This window comes from Pan paniscus, chromosome 11 (genome assembly GCF_029289425.2).
Source record: "Pan paniscus chromosome 11, NHGRI_mPanPan1-v2.0_pri, whole genome shotgun sequence".
NCBI lineage: Eukaryota > Metazoa > Chordata > Mammalia > Primates > Hominidae > Pan > Pan paniscus.
This window is the reverse complement of record NC_073260.2, coordinates 30,310,992-30,332,159: the sequence shown is the minus strand read 5'-3', so window position 1 is coordinate 30,332,159 and position 21,168 is coordinate 30,310,992. Positions and strand designations below refer to the sequence as shown.

The 21,168-nt window shown below is 37.5% G+C and overlaps 1 protein-coding gene across 6 annotated transcripts in view; it reads right to left on the bottom strand.

The window, feature by feature from the left end:
- TMEM245 (transmembrane protein 245) overlaps positions 1-21,168 on the bottom strand; it is a 106,780-nt gene that overhangs the window by 62,567 nt on the left and 23,045 nt on the right. The window contains exons 4-8 of one of the 6 annotated variants that reach the window (XM_003810893.5): positions 17,681-17,797; positions 15,128-15,361; positions 11,368-11,537; positions 10,192-10,215; positions 5,031-5,135 (exon numbers count right to left, since the gene is read on the bottom strand). In XM_003810893.5, the coding sequence (XP_003810941.4) occupies positions 5,031-5,135; positions 10,192-10,215; positions 11,368-11,537; positions 15,128-15,361; positions 17,681-17,797 (650 nt within the window). The remainder of the gene's footprint in view (positions 1-5,030; positions 5,136-10,191; positions 10,216-11,367; positions 11,538-15,127; positions 15,362-17,680; positions 17,798-21,168) is intronic. The other 5 variants (XM_014346231.4, XM_014346232.4, XM_055117755.2 and 2 more) reach the window with 5 other exon arrangements.

Genomic DNA, 21,168 nt, shown 5'->3' with positions numbered 1-21,168 from the left:
TTTTGAGTTTATTAATCTTTTCACTATTGTTTCTCCTTTTCAAATTTCCTTGATTTGCACCTGATCCTTATTATTTCCTTCCTTTCATTTACTTTGGATTTAATTTGCTATTATTTGCTAGCTTCTGAAGGTGGAAACTTAGGTCACTGATTTTCCTTTTTCAAATATAAGCATTTAATGACATAAACTTCCAACAACACACTGCTTCAGCTGCATCCCACAAATTCTGATACGCAGTGGCTTCATTTTCTTCCATTTTAAAATCTTCTAATTTCCTTTGAAATTTATTCGATTCACAGGTTTAGAAGTATGTTGCTTAAAAGACTTGGAACCAACCCAAATGTCCAACAATGATAGACTGGATTAAGAAAATGTGGCACATATACACCATGGAATACTATGCAGCCATAAAAAAATGATGAGTTCATGTCCTTTGTAGGGACATGGATGAAGCTGGAAACCATCATTCTCAGCAAACTATCGCAAGGACAAAAAACCAAACACCACATGTTCTCACTCATAGGTGGGAACTGAACAATGAGAACACATGGACACAGGAAGGGGAACATCACACACCAGGGCCTGTTGTGGGGTGGGGGGAGGGATAGCATTAGGAGATACACCTAATGTAAATGACGAGTTAATGGGTGCAGCACACCAACATGGCACATGTATACATATGTAACAAACCTGCACGTTGTGCACATGTACCCTAAAACTTAAAGTATAATAAAAAAAAGTTAAAGTTCTTATTTTAAAATTATTAAAGGCTTTAACTAATGTTATATACACCCCTCCCCCACCAAAAAAAAAAGTATGTTGCTTAATTTCTAAATATTTGGACATTTCCTAAATTTCTGTTACTGATTTTTAATTTAATTCTGTCAGGAAATGCTTTTTTTGTTTGTCTGAGACAGTGATCTCGCTCTGTCACCCAGCCTGGACTGCAGTGGTGCAATCATGGCTCACTACAGTCTCCACCTCCAAGGCTCAAGCAATCTTCCCACCTCAGCCTCCTAAGTAGCTGGGACTACAGAAATGCACCACAATGCCCAGCTAAATTTTTAAATTGTTTTTGTAAAGCCAGGGTCTCCTTATGTTGCCCAGGCTGGTCTCAAACTCCTGGGCTCAAGCAATCCTCCTGCCTCAGCCTGCCAGGTAGCTGAGATTACAGGTGTGTACCACTGTGCCTTGCCTAACACTTCCAAATTTATTGAACATATTATTTATTCTGGTATTCCATGTTTTCTTGAAAAGAATATAATTTCTAATTGTTAATTAGGTCAAGTTGACTGACCGCGTTTTTTGGCGTGTTTCGTTTTTGTTTTCTTTTGAGACAAAGTCTTGCTCTGTCACCCAGGCTGACATGCAGTGGCACGATCACAGCTCACTGCAGCCTCAATCTCCCGGGATCAAGCAATCCTCCCACCTCAGCCTCTCAAGTAGCTGGGACTACAGGCTTAAGTCACCATGCCCAACTAATTTTTTCTATTATTTGTAGAGATGGGGTTTTGTCATGTTGCCTAGGTTGGTCTTAAAACTCCTGGAGTCAAGGGATCCACCTGCCTCATCTTCCCGAAGTCCTGGGATTACAGGCATAAGCCACAACACCCAGCCGACTGACAGGGTTTTAAAAGGCTTCTAAATATCCTTATTATTTTCTAACTACTTATTCCCTCAATTACTGCAAGGAGTACTGAATCCTGAACTATAATCATAGATTTGTTTATTTCTCCTTTTAATTCTGAATGTTTGATTTCATGCATTTTAGAGCTCCGCTGTTGGGAGCATATACATTTGTAACTGTTATCTTATGTCAATATTAACTCTTATCCATATGAAAAGTCCTTAATTTGCCTCTAGCAATATTTCTTTTTGACAATCTATTTTGTCTGATAATATAGAATCAACTGCACATATTTTCTGTGGACAGTTTGCACAGTGTATGTTTTTTAATATTTTTACTATCAACCTTCCTGTGACTTTGAATTTAAAGTGTGTCTCTAACATACCAAAAGCAAGTTGGAACTTGCTTTTTATATTCAGTCTGACAATGTCTGCTTTTTGACTGTTCAGTTGCTTCTCGTGTAACCTAAGTATTGTCATAACCAGGGTTAGGTCTGCCATTTTGCTACTAGCTTTCTATTTGTCCCGTCTCTATTGGTCCTCTATTGTTCCTGCACTGCCTTTTGTGTTCAGCAAATTTTAGTGTATCATTTTAGTTCCCCTAATCCTTAGGCTATTTATTGCCTGCTGTTTAACTTATCTAAATCTTATCTCATCTTTTAATTTATCATAATCTACTTCAAGTTAATATTGACTTATATCCAGAAAATATTTTAAGAACTTCATACCAGTACAGTTCCACTTGCCAGCCCTCTTCTTTGTGCTATGGTTTTATATATACATAGCTCATCTATATATGTTATAAAGGCCACAACAGTATTTCTATTTTTCTTTATTCATATTTGTTTAAATAAATTAAAAGAAGACGGGGGAAAATATAACCCACATATTTTCCAAGTGCTTTCATTCCTTTCTTTGGATCCAGATTATTTCTGGAGTCATTTATCTTCACCCCAAAGGAATTCTGTTAGCATTCCATATAAGTGCAGGTCTGCTATCAACAAATTCAGTATCTGTTTATCTAGAAATGTTTTCATTTAGCCTTTACTTTGAAAGAACAGTTTCACTGACTATAAAAGTATCGTTTGACAGAGATTTCTCCCTATGACTTTAAATATGTCACTCCAATGTCTTTTAGTCTTTGCTGTTTATTAAGAGAATTAAGTCACTAACTGTATTGTTCCCCTGTTTGTGATGTGTAATTTTTCTCTTGCTTCCTTCCAGATTTTCTTTTTATCTTTGTCTTTCAGCAGTTTGACTATGATGTAGCTAGGCATGGTTTTGTGTTTGTGTATGCTTATTCTACTGAAGGTTTGTTAAACCTCTTGGATCTGTTAATGTTTTTCACCAAACATGGGAAAGTTTTTAGCAGTTATTTCTTCAAATAATTTTTTCTACCTTTTTCTCTTCCTCTTCTCATCTTCTGGGATGCTTATTACATGTCTGCTAGATGTTTGATATTGTCCCACAGGTGTCTGAGGCTCTGCTCATCTCCAATTGGACTTGACACCAAAAGCACAGGCAACAAAGGCAAAAATAGACAAATGAAGCTACATTAAACCTAAACACATCTGTGCACTGAAGAATACTTCCTTCAAGAAAAGCTGCAGGTTTTACTGCCCATGCAAGAATGCCACCTGTTTTTACCTGTAAAGAAAAAGTACCTGTTTTTACCAGCTACAGTAGCAGCTTTTCATCAACGAAAGATCTCCTAGTTGACTACCTGGTCATTTTCTAATGCTTTTAAATGGTGTTTTTAATAATTTCATGCTGTTTTATTCTTGATTTCTGTGGAAAGGAATTACCTGACTTCCTCACCCTGCTATTATCCCAGGACATATTAGGAAGGTGGAGCCAAAAAGGATTTTCTGGCAAACTGGATGTGGATACAAAACAAAGACAGTAGTCAAAGATGATCCTGAGACTTTCCATTTGAGCAAGCAGAAGAATGGAGTTGTCACTGAAGACTATGAGAAGAACAGACAAGTGGAGGAAGGTCTGGAATTCAGTCTCTGACGTTACATTTGAGATGTCCATTAAACATTCAAGTAGATACTGTCATGGATGTTTCAGAGAATGACAGCTGTACTGGCCAGGAGAATGAATTAGATAACCAATAAGTTTCCCTCAAAAGCTCAGTTTGGATGAATTCTACACCCAGAAATAAATGGTTCAGTAATACTTGTTATCAAAGTTCAGAGAAGCAAAAGCTCACTGAAGCAGGGGATGAACAAAGAAAAAGGACTTAAAAGATAAAACTGAGATGGCCAGGCAAAAGATGCTACGCAAAGGGACCAAGAAGGAAAAGTAGAATAGAAGTGTAGAAGAGAGGAGAAAGGAAAAAAAAAGACCATACTAATGAAAGAACTGTAATGTAAGATTGCACAGTAGCAGGTTTAAGCAAAATATGACAAAAAGCCTCTAAATAAGTCTGCACAGTATATATACGTGACTATACATAATTAATATCCAAAGAACAGATAGGAACTATACAAAGACTGAAACAGAAGTACTAGAAGAGATTTTTAGAAGCAAATAAGATAGCTTGAGGGTGTACTGAAGCTGAGACTAAGAATAGGACTTCCAAGCAGAGATGCCACTGAAGAAATAGTGCAGTTCTTTAGCAAATTGGTTAATTAGATTATCAATTATAGTTACCAACATGTCTCTATGGGAACTAAAGGAATAAAAAAAATTTTGTATCCATGATTTCACATAAGCTTCACCAACTCCTTGAAAAGAACATACCAAAATCTGGGTTGTGGAGTTCAATACGGTTCAGATAAAATAAAGATTAAAATGTACCATAAAAGTGGGGGGGGGGGGGAATCTTGTCAGACTTGATAAGCCTAAAAAAAATAGTAAGAGATATCACTATAAAGATAACATTTTAGGTGTGCTTTAGAGAATAATTTTCTTTGATGAGATGAAAATGGGGAAAGGAAATGTAAGCTGGAAGGACCTGGAAAGCGAGAAATAAAGGTGCTAGGGTATATATCAGCAGAAGGATCAATGAGACAAGGATGGAAGGTGGTAATCAGCAAATTCTGATCTAGTGAAGAATACTAACTAGATTAGAATTCATGAGACCAGATCCTAATTCTCCTATTAAACTAAAAAAAAAAAAAGCACCACTTGTTCTTCATTATCTCATTTTTTTCATTTGTATTTACTCCCAAGGGTTTCGATAAAATAAAAATGCATGTAAAAGAGGTCTGAAAAGAAAATATACTAGGCAAATTCATGGCAAAATTAGTAATATACAAAGCATAAATCCTTTAGCTATTGTACATACTTTTAAGTCAAGTTAACATTTTCCATGCCGCTTCTGCTAGCTTTTTATCCAGACTACAATTCTAACAATTAAGGGTTTATTAATGAGAATAATAATCACTGTACTCTACCTTTGCAGTCAGGAGTAGGGCTAAAAGAAGAGTTCCTATCACTAACAAAAATATGATGAAAATGCTAATTATTTTATCTAACATCTTCTCCAACCAGATGATCATCTGCACAAAAATGAAAAAGAGAATTACTTATCTTTAAAGTAGAACTTTAAAAATACATATACTCAATTGTCATAAAGACAAAACAGGATCTCCAGCATGGCAAAGCAAATTATGGCATAATAATTAAAGCAATAAAAGCTTTAAGCAACTTTAAAAACTTCACAGTACTCATTACTGCTGTTGTTATATAGTTTATTACTGTCATAGCTAAGAAAAAGGCAGTCGATTTCAACATAACCTATATCTATGTTCAAATTCTCAAACTATAAGGATATCTATGTTTCAAATTGTAATTTATAACCTGGTATGTATTCTAAACAAAATATTGACAATCCATTAGCTGACCGAAAATCTTATGAAGCTGTATCATCAGTTTAACAAATACACACGACTTTAGCAAAAGTATATACAGATAGTATTTATAATACTTATAATACAGGCATGGACTAAAAAATACAGATAAAATTGGAGCAAATTAAAAGAGGAGTTGCATTCAAAATATTTTTTCCATTTGATATCATTAGAATTACAAAAGCAGTAATAAAAAAACCTAATGTTAAGGCAATGACAAATAACAAAGATAACAGTTGCCCAAGGAGCGAGGGGTTGGGAGGTGAATGCACAACCAAGGAGGGGCACAAAACAGCCTTCAGGTTAATTTGTTTTATTAAGGGGGGAGTCATTGGCAGATAGTCTTTACATCTTTTTATGTTTGAAATATTTCATACTACATAATAAAATGCTTTTTAAAATCTGATATTCTACTTGAAGTTTCTATTCTTCTGAAAACATAAGCTTTATGACATGACTATAATTGATATAATCAATGTAGTAGCTGTTTCTTAATCAATTATTAAAACTGTGCTTTCCCTAAATGCTATCTGACATTGTCTTGCTATAACTTCCTTCATCTTTCACAACCACAAATAATCCTACATTTTAAACAACTTGTGTTTTCAGAATATATACTTGATAGATTGCTAGAATTCCTTTCATGCAAAGCTACCATCTAACATTTCAAAACTACATTTAACTAGATTAATAACTGCTGAAACACAATGCACTGCTCAACCCCAAGGTGAGCAACAGCATTGCTAAATAAGTTATTCTTAATTTAGATCTGATTTATGCTCTCCAGTGAATTAAACATCCATAAGCAAAGAATGTTGGTTAAAAAAACAACATGAGTTCTGCAGCATTTACTTTCACTTGACGTTTATAAGCTTGTGCCCCCCTTATCTGTTTTTCATCAAGGGCACTGTCACTAAGAGATCAATGCTAAAGTGAACTCAAAGATAAAAAGTTAATCTTTAATCTTGACAATTACAGCTTCAAACAGAAGAGTTAATTTTCAGTGCATGCTACCAAGGCATCAAAGACAATGCAGAGACTTAAAAAAAGGAATAACAGGTTTCTAAGATATGGAAGGTCAGATGTCATATTCTGAAGTTAAATTCTAAAATCAATGAAACTGAAAACTTTCAATCAGAAACCAATTGAAAACTAGTTATCAAGGCAGCTTCCTGGGGAAAGAGCTAGGTTTGTATCACTCCTCTTTGTATCTCCAAAATCTTAAGTGCTTAGCACGTGGTAAGCATTCAATTACTATGTGTTTGAATAAGCAAGCATAAATAAAATAATTTCAGAATTAAGACTGTATTTGTATCCACAAATTACAATTTCTGAAAATAATGTAGAGCCTCTATTTTTTTTTCAGAAAAGTCATATCCTGAAATGTATTTTTAAATGTAAATGATATTCTACTTAGAAACATGTTTGAGTATTTTTAACATATAAAACATAGAATATTCAAAAACATATTAGGTACATTGACATTACAATATCCAATTTTTTAGTTTTAAGTTAGGGTAAAATTTTTCTATCACAAGCCATAAAGGTTGAAAAAAATTCACAGTCACCTAAATAAAAACGTATATGCAAGGGATGACAGTGAGGGTTGGATGTTTCATTGAAATTTAAAATAAACAAAATTATTTAAGATGCTCAAAAAAGAAGCTAAGAAGTTGTTGTTTTCGTCACATGTGGCCAGTTAAGTCAGCTGAGAACAGGACAAGAAGGGAGACAGTAAGAGACAGGAAAGAGTGGGAAAGAGAAACAGAGACTAAGATTTATTCAAGAATAAAAGGAAACAGAGAAGGTCAAGCAAAAAAAAATGGGGGCGGGGGGAGTTGATACATAAAACTAAGGACCAAAAGAGGAAAAAAAGCAAAGAGGATAAAAAACTTAGATGGAGGAAAAGATGAACCAACTCCCAGAAAGACTGAATAGAAAAAGACTCACAAAGAAACAGCAACTCGGAGAGATAGGAAGAGAAACATAAAGAGAGGAAGCAATGGAGAAGGGGAACAAAGGCCAGAGGTGCTATCTCACGAGGCTGATCCTGTCCCACGTTCTGCTTTGGGCAAAGGAACTCAATCCACCTGCCCTCGCATGGAAATTACCAAGTCTCTAAATGTCCCCAATCTTTCCATGCTGAAAGACTGAGAAGTTACTTTAATTTTTAAAGTTTATTTTTCAAAAAAATAGAAGTAATTTTAAAATGACATTCCGAATGTTTCAAATGTGAATGAAGGGCATGCATTTTTTAAATTTAGAGATGTCAGTAAATTTATAGTTACACCAAAAGATACTCTAAAACTTCTACACTAACTGGCCTTATTTATCAAGCTATTAATAAAGTATTCCACTACTGAGTTTTTCTTCTCTTTCATTATTCTGGGCCTATAGATTTTTCATTTTGCTTTGTTTTTAAACAAAATTCCACTTGAGTTTTAGTGCAAATAATCAATACTAAGAAATAAAACAAAGCCAGGTGCAGTGGCTCACACCTATAATCCTAACACTTTAGGAGGCTGAGGCAGGCTGATCACTTGAGCTAAGGAGTTCAAGACCAGCCTGGGCAACATAGCAAAACCCCATCTCTACTAAAAATACAAAAAAAAAAAAAAAAAAAAAAAAAAAAACAAAAAACCACCAGGCATGGTGGTGCACACCTGTGGTCCCAGCTACTTAGGCGGCTGAGGTGGGAGGATTGCTTGAGCCTGGGAGGTGGAGGTTGTGTAGTGAGTCAAGATCACGTCGCTGCACTCCAGCCTGGGTGACAGAGCGAGATCCTGTCTCAAATTTAAAAAAAAAAAAAGGAAAAGAAATAAAACAAGTAACTCTTGAGAAATGGGTTACATTTCAATTAACCCATGTGTGCTCTCTCACCCTCTCTTCTCTTGAATTGGTTTCCTAATTCACTCCACTTGAAATTTCTACATACCAACATTACCCAGTGCTGCAATTTTCTGACTGTGAGATGTAATGTAATAAAATAGTTCTCAACTTATGTATGTCCTTTCTTGGAATGTACCCGCTCGAAATCTCAAGCAGTTACTCTATCTTTACACCAATGCTTTACTATGTTATATGGAATCATCAAAGGAAAGAAAAAAAGTACTTGATCTTAGAGATCTTTTAAAATTAACTCGATGATTCAGTTATGAAGTAGGCTCATAAACTAGGTAATCTAGCTCATTTAGTCCACTGAAGGTTAAATCAAATTTAATCCAATGAATTTAATTCTCCTTTCCCCCATCTCTTGAGGGCAATTTCATTTCAATATAACGCAAATTGAAGAAAAGTACAAAATCATCGCTTGAGCCCAAGTTCACAGTTGCAGTGAGCTTTCACTGTGCCACTGCACTCCAGCCTGAGCAACAGAGCAAGACCCTGTCTCTAAAAAACAATTAAAACAAATAAAAATTTTTTAGAAACCACCTTCTTTGGTCAAAATTTTAAAACGTGACTTATATTTGCACATCATTTGCCAAGGATTGAACTCACTTACCCATACTAGTTTTATAGGGAATGGAGATACATACAACCATGTGAGAGTGTGGGAGTGTTTATTTTACACAATGCTTCTTTTCAACTCAAGTTTAAAACTTTAGGCATTGTCAAGTCTCCCCTCTCCTCTATTTCAACAGAAAAAAATGAAATCCTAACCCATCCAAAAGTCTCATTTTGATCTATTTTCAAGAAGTACTACATCTTTCTTAAGGCCTGATATAATATTTCCACAAAAGACATATATATAGTTTTACTATGTTTAAACACAACATATATAAATGATGTCATCTCTTGCTATCTGTCCTAGAGATTCATTGAAATTATTATTTTTTTAAAAAACAGAGTCTTGCTGTCACCCAGGCTGGAGTGCAATGGTGCAATTATTGCTCACTACAACCTTGAAATCCTGGGCTCAAACAATCCTTCTGCCCCAGCCTCCTGGGTAGTTAGGACTACAAGTGTGTGCCACAAGGCCTGGCTATTTAATTCATTAAAATTAATTTAAACATTACAATATGTGGACTATATGTCGAGGTACAACATTCCTAATGTATCTGGATTAGCCTTTATTGAAGTTATTAAAAGTGTGCCTATTATAATGCCATACCAATCATGTGAAGCATTTACCATAGACACAACCTCATACCTTGGAGAAAACACAAAATTCGATGTCACAGGTCATGACTACTATCTGTTTTAAGTTAAAAATAAATCTTGAAATACTAGTTATTTAAAAAAAGACAATATATAAAATTATCTGCCAAGGAAACCATAATTTCACAGATTTGTCTTTTTAAAAAATTCCTGTGTCTTTTATAGAAAAAGTATCAAACAGAGAGTTCTCTCTTGCCCTTACAATAACTATTGCCTAATGTGTTTTCACACATCAAAGGAGACTAGAATATCAGGCTGAGCCACATTTACAGAACTGGATTTACAGGGGACAAAAGGACTATGAGACAGAACTTCTTATAAACACCTGAGCAAGGAGATACCATCCATATGCTAGACAGCCTTTGCTGAGTTTTTACCAAATTATACTGTGATAGTATTCATGCTTCACAACCTTCCATAGCTTATAATTAAAACTTTGAAAACAAAAACTTAGTTTGACACATGGACAGAAACATAGAGTGAAAAAGGCGATACAGGGGCATTACGGAATTCAATAGTAAAAACCAACATCTGGGTGTTCATTTACCTTCTTATTTAGCCAGTGCCAGAGCTTGAGGATAGGGGGTAAGGTGAGAAAGAGAAGATAAGAACAGTGGAGTATCATTAGAGAATGCAACCATAGTATGAAAAGAAAAGGAAAGCATGAGAAGGAAACCGTCCCAGACAAAGGAAAAACTAGGGACGGAAAAACTGTAACACATCAAAGTTTTAAAATCAAGAGAATGTAGTATTCCTTTAAGATATATAATGATTGAAATGATGATAACCACATCTTTGTTGGGAATCCAACAATTAAAAATACATAAAATAACCTGCATGCTCGTAGGCTTAGTGTCTCCATGCCTTTGCACTGCTCCGTCTGCTTGCCCTTCTGGCCATGTCTACCTAAGAAACTCCCGCCTGTGCTTCAAAACTTGCTCCAGTATCACTTCCTCTGCTAACCTTCCCTTTCTCATGACTCTATGAACAGTGAGTCATTTCTTGCTCAGTGCTGCCACTGTATCCCATACACACTTTTCCTACACAAATTCCTAATACTTACATAGAGCTTACTGTGTACCAGGCAATGATCTAGGGATTTTACATATATTACCTCATTTAACCCTTACCACCATTCTACAAGGTAGGTGCTATTGTACCTATTTTACTGGTATGGAAACCAAGGCACAGAAAGGTTAGGAAACTTCATGGATTCATAGTCCATGCTCTTTAACCACTAAGGCTCTAAATCTAACCGCCATCTCTGAATTTTTATCAACTGCTGTCTTTCCCCAATAAACAAGGCTTCTGTATCTGGTTTTCCATGATTCATGTGATTTTCTGTAGGACTTAATACAGTATCTGACATATGGTAATTACTCCAAAAATATTCACTAAACTGAGCCACTACGTAGCTACATAATTTTAGGCAAGTCGCTTAACCTCTCTGGATTTCAATTTGGTCCTAATATAATGAGGGAATTAAATCAGAAAATCCATTTCTCCCATTTTTATGAGGAAAAAATACTTACACAAGCCTTATTTAAAGTAAACCCATCTTATCCTTGTGTAAACCATAATTTTAAACATTAAACTTTCATCATAGAATTAGATATTAAATGTGTTATCAACAGTTACAATATAAACACCATAGAATGGAAAAGTTCAAACCACGAAATATATTAACTCCATTAAGACAGCCCAAGTCCTTAAAATACAATACCTTGCTATCAACTTTTAACAAGAATTTTCCAAGCCCGACAATGGGCCAAGGCGCGAGAGCTCCCTGCCGCTCCTTCAGGAAGCTTTCTATAACGCCCCACCACACATGGTAGCGTTTCTCTAGGAAATCCACAACTCCAAAGTGAATGACAAGCTTTTTGAGTATCCAGACTAAAAAAAGACAAAAAATACATATATAAACAAAATATAGATTAACAAGTTGTAACATGAAAAGGTACCTTAATTTCACAAAACCTTTCTAAAACAACAAAGCTAGTATTAAAAAGAAGATCAATGTTAAAAAGCAGGGTGGGACTCAAAGTACTCCACACAGATGGAATTGGACCAAGTAACTTTTCAAACCATCCCCACCTGCCTATATATTATCTTCTTCGTGAAGTCTGAATCCTTGTAGAGTCAGGGATTATTTTACAGCCCACATAAACAAAAGATACTCTCATCGTGAAGATTTCAGTGACTACAATTCTGGCCCCTTGCATATTCCCCCTTCCTGGGTAAATAATACAAACCCCTGACATTTTCTCATCTCCTTGGCTTTTATAGCTGTTCTTGTCAAATGTTCTTCTTTTCTTTAGTTGCTCGTTATTTAGTGACCAGAAAAGTATAAGGTATTCCATACGCATCATGATTTTGTACCACTGCAGAGTAATGTTGTTCCTATTTCCCCATTTGATGCTGCTCTCAACATCTGAACAGATGCCAGGGTTCAGTAGAGAAGCAAGCTGAATACTAGCAGGGCTGCTACAAATGGCCCAAGGCTGTGCACGGCAACTTCAGTGGGGACCACTCTCAAACCACACTGTCTCCTCCTGGAGTTGGGCAGTGAAGTGGCTCTTTAAGTAGAGGTTAAGCTTCCTGTTAGAAGCCAATTAAGAAGGTGATAGGGCCAGAAAGAAGTGTTACTCAACTGTGAGGCTTGCCTTCAAGTTTGGACCCTGTATCTCAATCAGTATATAATTTCCCTAACTCTACAGATTTGTGTTCTTAGCTCTGGCCTTGCAACCTAAAGGTTCACAATTTGCTGTTTTGAACCATGAGCTCAGTGTTACACACAAGTTCAACAATTCCTTTATTACCATTTTTAAATCCCTACAAAAGCCCTAGAAGAACTCCTATAGTTTCAGTAAGTCCAGGGTAATTACAAGCTGTAGAAAAGCTTTTAGGGGCCACCTTATTCACAGCCTGCTCTCCCAAGATCATGTCAAATTCCTATGATGACTAGAAGGTTAAGCTATGACTAAGAGAAATGAAATTCCTGCTAACAAACTTTAAGGAAAAGAGAGTTGCAACAGCATTTGACACACAGTTTGCCAGCATAATAAAATCATCTGGAAAAAAAAAAGTATGGAACAGGGCCGGGCACAGTGGCTCAACGCCTGTAATCCCAGCACTCTGGGTGGCCGAGGCGGGCGGATCACGAGGTCAGGAGATCGAGACCATCCTGGCTAACAGTGAAACCCCGTCTCTACTAAAAATACAAAAAATTAGCCAGGCGTTGTGGCGGGCACCTGTAGTCCCAGCTACTCAGGAGGCTGAGGCAGGAGGTGTGAACCCAGGAGGTGAAGCTTGCAATGAGCCGAGATCCCGCCACTGCACTCCAGCCTGGGCAACAGAGCGAGACTCCATCTCAAAAAAAAAAAAAGTATGGAACAATCTAGAAGAGCAATTTAAACTGTTCCACTCAGTTTAACAGGAAGCATGCCCATGGTATCTGCTCTGTGACTTGCTTAATTAAAGCTGTATCTTGTTCCAACTGCCTAACAGAAGTTCTGTTTGAGGACAGAAGAACCACATATAGGCCGGGCACGGTGACTCAAACCTGTAGTCCCAGCACTTTGGGAAGCCAAGGTGTGAGGATTGCTTGAGTCCAGGAGTTTGAGACCAGCCTGGGCAACATGGCAAACTACAAAAAATACAAAACAATAGCCAGTGGACGCACCTGTAGTCTCAGCTATCTGGGGGGCTGAGGCAGGAGGATCACTTGAGCCTGAGAGATGGAGGCTGTGGTGAATGGGTGACAAAGTGAGACCCTGTCTCAAAAAAAAAAAAAAAAAAAAAAAATACAGATACAAACTTCAACCATTTATATTGCATGCTCCCTGAGGACAGGCACTACTATACCATGCTCTGGTCATAATAAATGTTAAAAAATAATGCCTATTTAATTAACTATCCAATTGAGTGAGGAAAAATAAAAATAAGTGATGAAAACTAATGATCTAGAAGGTAAATGGGCTAATAAGTTTAGACTTTTAGACCACAGTGGAGAGCAGCTTCCAAAAATCAGATTACGTTTTAATCAATAGTGAAAAACCTTGACATAGGAAATGAGGAGTAATCAAATGTAGAAGGTACTCAGAAGGCAAAATCCACAGCAGCCACTAAGGACTTAATAAATTTGGCACAAAATATTGCTGCCATAAGAAGAGAGCCCAAATAATCAGGAAAATATTAGGTAAAAGATGTTTCCACAATGCACCTGTCAGAGAAAACTCTTCCTTGCTCTTTCTAGTCTTAGAAGAAAGACAGTTTTAGAGAGAATCAAAACAATAGAGGTGGGCCTTAAATTACCACAGCATTAAGATACAAAGACCTGATTTAATGGATTATGGAAAACTATGATTCCATTTTGATGTAATACATATAATATAGATATACATGTAATTTAATTTTTCTGCCAAACAAATCACAAGACTTTGCATACATATATTTCTCAAAGCCTACATTTCCTTTGAATGAAAAAGGCAAGGTAAAACGTGCTTCCCTAAGAGTAGCTCTCAAAAATCATTCAGTCTCAGCTAGGCGCGGTGGCTCACTCCTGTAATGCCAGCACTTTGGGAGGCGGAGGTGAGCGGATGACTTAAGGTAAGGATTCGAGACCAGCCTGGCCAACATGGTGAAACTCCATCTCTACTAAAAATACAAAAAATTAGCCAGGGGTGGTGGTGCATGCCTGTAGTCCCAGCAACTCAGGAGGCTGAGGTGGGAGAATTGCTTGAACCCAGGGGGCAAAGGCTGCAGTGAGCTGAGATCGCGCCACCGCAATCCAGCCTGGGTGACACAGCGAGACTCCGTCTCAAAAAAAAAACAAAAAATCATCCGATCTTCAAATTCCAAAACACAGATATTGTTAACATTCTCCTTCACAGAATCATGGATGGCTAAACAATCAAATCTCTCTATGGAGCTATTAATCTCAAATACTACATGAAATTGTAAGAAGCTAAACACATTTTTTGAGCTTAAAAGTGAAATACTGGCCGGGCGCGGTGGCTCACACCTATAATCCCAGCACTTTGGGAGGCCGAGATGGGCAGATCACGAGGTCAGGAGATCGAGACTATCCTGGCTAACATGGTGAAACCCTGTCTCTACTAAAAATAAAAAAGAAATTAGCCAGGTGTGGTGGTGGGCACCTATAGTCCCAGCTACTCGGGAGGCTGAGGCAGGAGAATGGCATGAACCCGGGAGGTGGAGCTTGTAGTGAGCTGAGATGGTGCCACTGCACTTCCAGCCTGGGCAAGACTCCGTCTCAAAAAAAAAAAAAAAAAGTGAAATATTAAAGATGTATCAAAGTAATAAATTAACCAAATGGTGTTTGTTTACTATTTAAATGCAAACATAAGATTGTTTTACTTTGCAAGATGGTAAATGTATCTCAAATATTAAAATCCAAAAGTGAAAAAAGAAGAAAAAAATCTTCAAAGACAAGACGAGATCGTACTTAACCAGATAACGACCTGCAATCGGCACTGGCAGCAACTGCACAATCCACAGGTTCAACCAGATCTGCACGACGACAATGGCCCAAACCAGAGACACAAAGTAGATGTCACTAGTTTTCTTCTTTCTAAGAAACGTTCCTATTTCAGGCCTTCGTCTGCCCAGAGTAGGTGAAGGGGAAGTGGGCGAAGGGGAGGAGGGTGAAGGGGAGGTGGACAATGTTGGAGCGGATTCTCCCCTGTCCACTGCTTCTGAAAAGGGAAAGAAAAACACCACACACCGCATTAGTCCACATGAGGAAACGGGAATACAGAGCCACTCATTAGGCTAGCCTGTTTCAGGCCTTCAAAATGTGCTGATATGGTATGATTACATCCGGTTAAAAAAGACAAAAATATTTGGACCTATGTTTGCATATGCACTGAAAAACATGGAGAATTACAATGTCAACAGAGCTTGAATTTAGGAAGAGTAAGTTAGCTGGTGATAGAATTGGGAGTCGTTAAAACAAAATACATGACAAAGTAGCTGAGAATTATAATTATCCCATAAAACTTATTCAAACTATTTAAAGAAACAAATGCTAACATATACTAGAATTTCTATATTTAAAAATCCCTTTTCTTTCAATAGAACTTTAGATTAGGTGTATTTATATACATTTCTGACACAAGAAGACTTTTCAGTGTTATTTCACCTAAAATGGAACCAACCAATCTTACAAGAACCCAGGGCTTTCAAACAGAAGATATAAAACATGAATGAGATACAAAAACAATGACAGATTTCTCGGGTGAGGATTTTCAAATAAAGGAAACCATACTGGATTATTTCACATAAGACACTGTTTTCTAACAATGCAACCACCATGTTACATTTTACTATAGGGTGCTATTATTTCTATTTCCTAGTTTTAATAAGATATACCATACACATCAGAAATTATAAAACTCTTAAAGTAGTATTACTGTATATATACTATAATAATGAAAATTATTAAGATCCTAAAACTTGCATTTTGCCTTCCATTAGAAAAAAATATTAATTACAAAAATATGTCATGTTGAATGTGTGGATTGTTAATTACAAAAGTATCATACGTCAGAAAAAAAGTCTAGAAAAAAGAGAAAAGAAATAAGAACTCCCATAATCCCAACCTCACATTTTCCCCCTGGTCTTTTACATAGTTGTAGCATGTTCTACTTATCCTTTCTCATTCTTTCTCTTCAGTTGAAAGTCAGCTCCACCAGAGCTAAGACCTTGTCTGTTTTGTTCTCCCTCCACTGAATTCCTGGCACATACAATAGTATCTCATATATAGGAGGTGCTCACTAAATAAGTGAATGAATGACTTCCCTGTTGTTTCATAATTTTCATAAGCAACCACACAGTAGCCCACCAAGTGCTGTATCATAATTTCCTTAGTGTTTTTAATGTTAAAAGTTTAGCTGTGAGTCAATTTTTACTACTGAGATCACTTGCACCCTGGTAAGTCAGCTCACCTCACTAGGACCAACATTCTACCCTTAAAAGTGCAGGGCTAAAGCCCAAGCTAGTTAACAGATGCTTTTGTTTGACTTTGCTCTGAGTTATCTTTCTAATTTGGAAACTTCATGATGGTGGGTGTGACAGATATTTGGAAGAATGAGCCCAAAACCAAAACATCATTTCCTCTCCACTTTGGAAACACAATTCCATGTGCAAGAAAAATAAGTGTTCCTACTACACCAAATTCCTTTATCTTAGCTGACATTTCTAAAGTCAGTTCTTCAAGGAGAATTCACTCTAAATATTCCCTAACTCCAAATACCTCTGGCACTAATGGATCTCTCAGCACAGACTAAGGTGGCCTTTTACATTCTGGAACTCTGCAAGAGTACAGCATGACTCTACAACTGGTATATCTACCAGCTGGATTCCTCAGGAGCCTGCAATTCCCAAAGCCAGGCCACACAGGACAATGAGTCCAAAACAACCAGAGGGGTCTGTTTGAGGGGTCAATATATTAACACATGAAGCATGCAAACTTTCAGAGAAAGAATGACAGAGAAATGGATGATTGCAAGATGGAAAATAAAAGTCTTCCCCAAAAAAAGAGTTGGGAAAAGGGAACAAAAGAAAGAAAAAACAACAGGAAGAGACAGGGCAAAATAAAATCATGGAGGAGAACTGACAGTTGTAGAAGAAAGAAATGGAAAATAAGAAATCAAGATAAGATATGCGTAAAGTGGAGGGAAATGTGGGAAAGGTAAATGGAGACGGAGAAAAGGAAAATAAGAAAAACAAAAGCAATGAATAACAGAAGAAAAATAAGAAAAGCCTTTTTTAAAAAGGAAAGAACAAAGAACCAAGGTAAGAAACTCAAGAAGTTACATAATTAAATGTATTTAAAAAGTGATATATGAGAACAAAGATGAGAGGGAAAAGGGCATAAAAATAGGAACCAAAGAGAATAAATGAAGGATCAGCAGGAGTAAGTAGCATTTTGTGATGCTGGTGTCCTGAATTTTACTTTCTATGTACATTTCATTTTCCAGAATAACCTTGAATGTCACCAGAACATCAGTCACCTGCAGGCTGAGTGGAGGGCTGGTCTTCACTGCTTGATTCATACCCTGTGATAGAGATGGCCAAGTTTGCCAGAGTAGAAGCTGCCATGGAGATAACCTGCCCTGGTAACTCTGCCCCTGTAAAAGAAGCATCCATTTTCAAAACTCTTTAAAGTAGGAAATAATGGTTGCAAATTTAAACACAGTCCGACATTTTCAACAACAACAAAATAAAATGGTTACTACTGACCCACTGAATAAGTGGTTCTTCACCAAGGAAGAACCATTAAGAATTGACATGAAAGTGTGCTAAAAAAGCAAATCCCTTGACTCTCTGTATACCTTCCTCCTTTGGGAACTTAATGCTGGTGGATGTGGCAGACACTACACATGTAAACTTGGAGTCCCACACTTACATTTGTTAACAAGTTGATTTTAATGCATACTTCTATTGAAAAACACTACCACATCAAGTCTGTGAGCTCCCTGATCTGACTGTCTTAGGCTATGTTGTATGACTAGGTCTCATGTTAGTACGAGATAATCCACAATTGGTGGTCATAACAACATTCCACAAATGAGTATGTGAATATATGGCTATTATGCAAAACCATATAGATTTATAAATTACATAACTCAGTACAGGCAAAATCCACCACTTGAAAATCTAAAGGAACATCATGACGTTGTTTCACATTATATATTTCCATGTTAAATTCCTAATAGGTAGTACCAAGCTCAATCATTTGCACTAAATTCAAGTAAAACATTCACTGGCAAAGGAGGTCTGTCAACCTTTAACCTTCTATAGCAGACAAGGAAGAATAGCTCACATAGCATCAGGTTCTAGCACACTTTCTTGCACACTAGAGTGGAGAGCTAAAAAAATTGTATTTCTTGGATTCCCCTGCAGCCAAGGTCTCACATGTGACACAGTTTCTACCAAGCAGGTACACCTGTGCAGGACTTGAGAGCCTGAAGTGGCACACTGTAATTTGGAAGCCAGAGCTCTTGTATCAAACACAGTCAGTCAGGAAGGCATATGGTTTTTCCGCAGCAACTTAGCAGAAGTTCTGATGTCTGATCTCTAACTTCACGGCGAGCAGCAGCAGCCGTGGCCCTCTGCCCAAACAGTCCTTCAGTGTCACTGAGCATTTCTCCTGATTGCACTGCTTCCACCTGTGTCAGATTCCAAGATTAATTGTCTGGTCTTTCCAGAAATTCCATGTGCAAAAATTGTAAATGCTAACCAATACCTCCTACTATTTATTTAAACTACCTGGGGTAGATTCTATTGTTCACAACTAAGAACACTAGCAATTCCTAGTCACCAAATCATACACCCACACTCATACAACTGAGACATTACTTTTGGTAGGCCAAGACTCGGTATGGCAACATAGGATTCTGTCACCCCAATGAAAAGAGCCATGATCCTTCAGAAAGCTGATGAATTTCAGCTCCAAGTTAATTAACTCCACATACCCAAATATCCAAAGGTAGCCCTCTCCCAGAAAGCAGCAAGCCAGAGCCTGAGGTGGATCTTTGGTAGATTCAGACATCAGGATAAGAGTACTCACCTTGCTCAGTCATACCCTGTCCCTCCTCTAATAAATGCCCCTGTGACCTGAAAGAGTTCATTTTTAGATAGGGTATCATATCTCTCAATGTGAGAGAAATTCAAACTCATGGTCTGAGAGGAAAGCGTAAGTTAGATTTCTGGATTAGGACCTTACTCTCCTGGCCTGTGTATCCAAGGTCCTCCTGAAATGCCAATAAGACAGCAAGGGCTGACAGAGAAAAACAGTGTCTTTCGTTTCTTACATGTACTGTGTGCTGGGGATAAAGACACAGACCCTGCCCCCAGGGAGTATAGTAAAGGTATGAATTAAATAACCACACAAATAAACGTGTGTATAGAAATTATGGTTGCTATAAAAAAAATGCTGGGTATCTTGTGACATCCTAACAACATCCTGGGCAGAAGGAAAGCTGTGAGAAGAACCTGGCATATTAAAGACAGTGAAAGAAGGTCAGTGTGTCTGGAACACAGACAGCTAGTAAGAAACTGGTATCAAATAAACAAGGCTGGAGAGGTAAGCCAGATGATGCAGATCACAGAACACCACATGAAGGACTTTAGCGTTTATTCTAAGAGGAAGAAGAACGCACTGAAGAGTTTCAAACAGGATAGTAGTCTTCTTCTCACTGAAATTTTATTGAGATAAAAGTATACTCACATGCAGTTGCAAGAAATAATCCCAGTGTACCACAATTTGTCCAGTTTCCCCTGACACAAGATACAGAACAGCATCATCACTATAAGGATCTCTCGTGTTGACCTTTTATAACCACACTCAACTGCCTCTCACCCCTCTCACCACCCTGTAAATAAATAATCCATTTGAGATATAAGACCATTCTTGCTTGTCTGGAGAAAAAGAGACTAGAGGGGACTTATAATGGTAATGGGTACAGGGAGATAAGTTGTTGCAGTAGTATAGGCAAGACATGATGCCAGTGTGGTCTACAGCCACAACAGGGGAAACAGGGAAAAGCGGCTGTGTTAAAGAGACGTAGAAGAGTCAAAGCGGACCACACTTGATGAGGAAGCAATGAAGGGAATCAAAGAGACGAAGGTATCCCGGTTTCCAGACTATGGTTAGGTAGAGAAAATGTAGCAGAGCTGGATGAAGATTCTTGACATATTAGTGTTATTTTTAGACTTTCGGATAGAAGTTCCACAAACAGGCTGGGTGCAGTGGCTCATGCCTGTAATCCCAGCACTCTGGGAGGCCAAGGCAGACGGATTACCTGAGGTCAGGAGTTCGAGACCAGCATGGCCAACATGCCGAAACCCCATCTCTACTAAAAACACAAAAATTAGCTGGGCATGGTGGCACACGCCTGTAATCCCAGCTACTAAAGAGGCTGAGGCAGGAGAATCACTTGAACCCAGGAGGCAGAGGTTGCAGTGAGCCGAGATCGTATTATTGAGCTGAGATCATGCCAATAAGCCAAGATCACACCACTGCACTCTGTCTGGGTGACAGAGTGAGACTTTGTCTCAAAAAAAAAAAAGTTCCACAAACAAACTGACCTACACCAGAGATGGGGCAAGACTTAGCTTTGCAGCAGTACACCCAGAAGGGATCTCTTAGGCCCCACTCAAGAGCAAAGTTTGGGAACACCTAATGGCCTGGGACAGTACAGTAGAAAAAGGAAAAACAAAGACCTTCAGGTCAAAAATTTTAAAAATTAAGAATTCTCTCTTACATAAGATTACAGACTAGTCAAGGGTCTTGAATTACTGAACTGGCCTCTTCAAAAGTAATTTAATTAAGTGGTTACTCATCTTGAGACACTGTAAGAAAAGTAAGTCCCTTGATGGTTTTTGCAAAATAACAAGATCATTGGATAGCTCTTCAAATAATGGACTTTCAGTTCAGCTGCATTTTATCTTACATTTCTAAATGCCTACTAAGCATTCATTCACCAAATAGGCGACT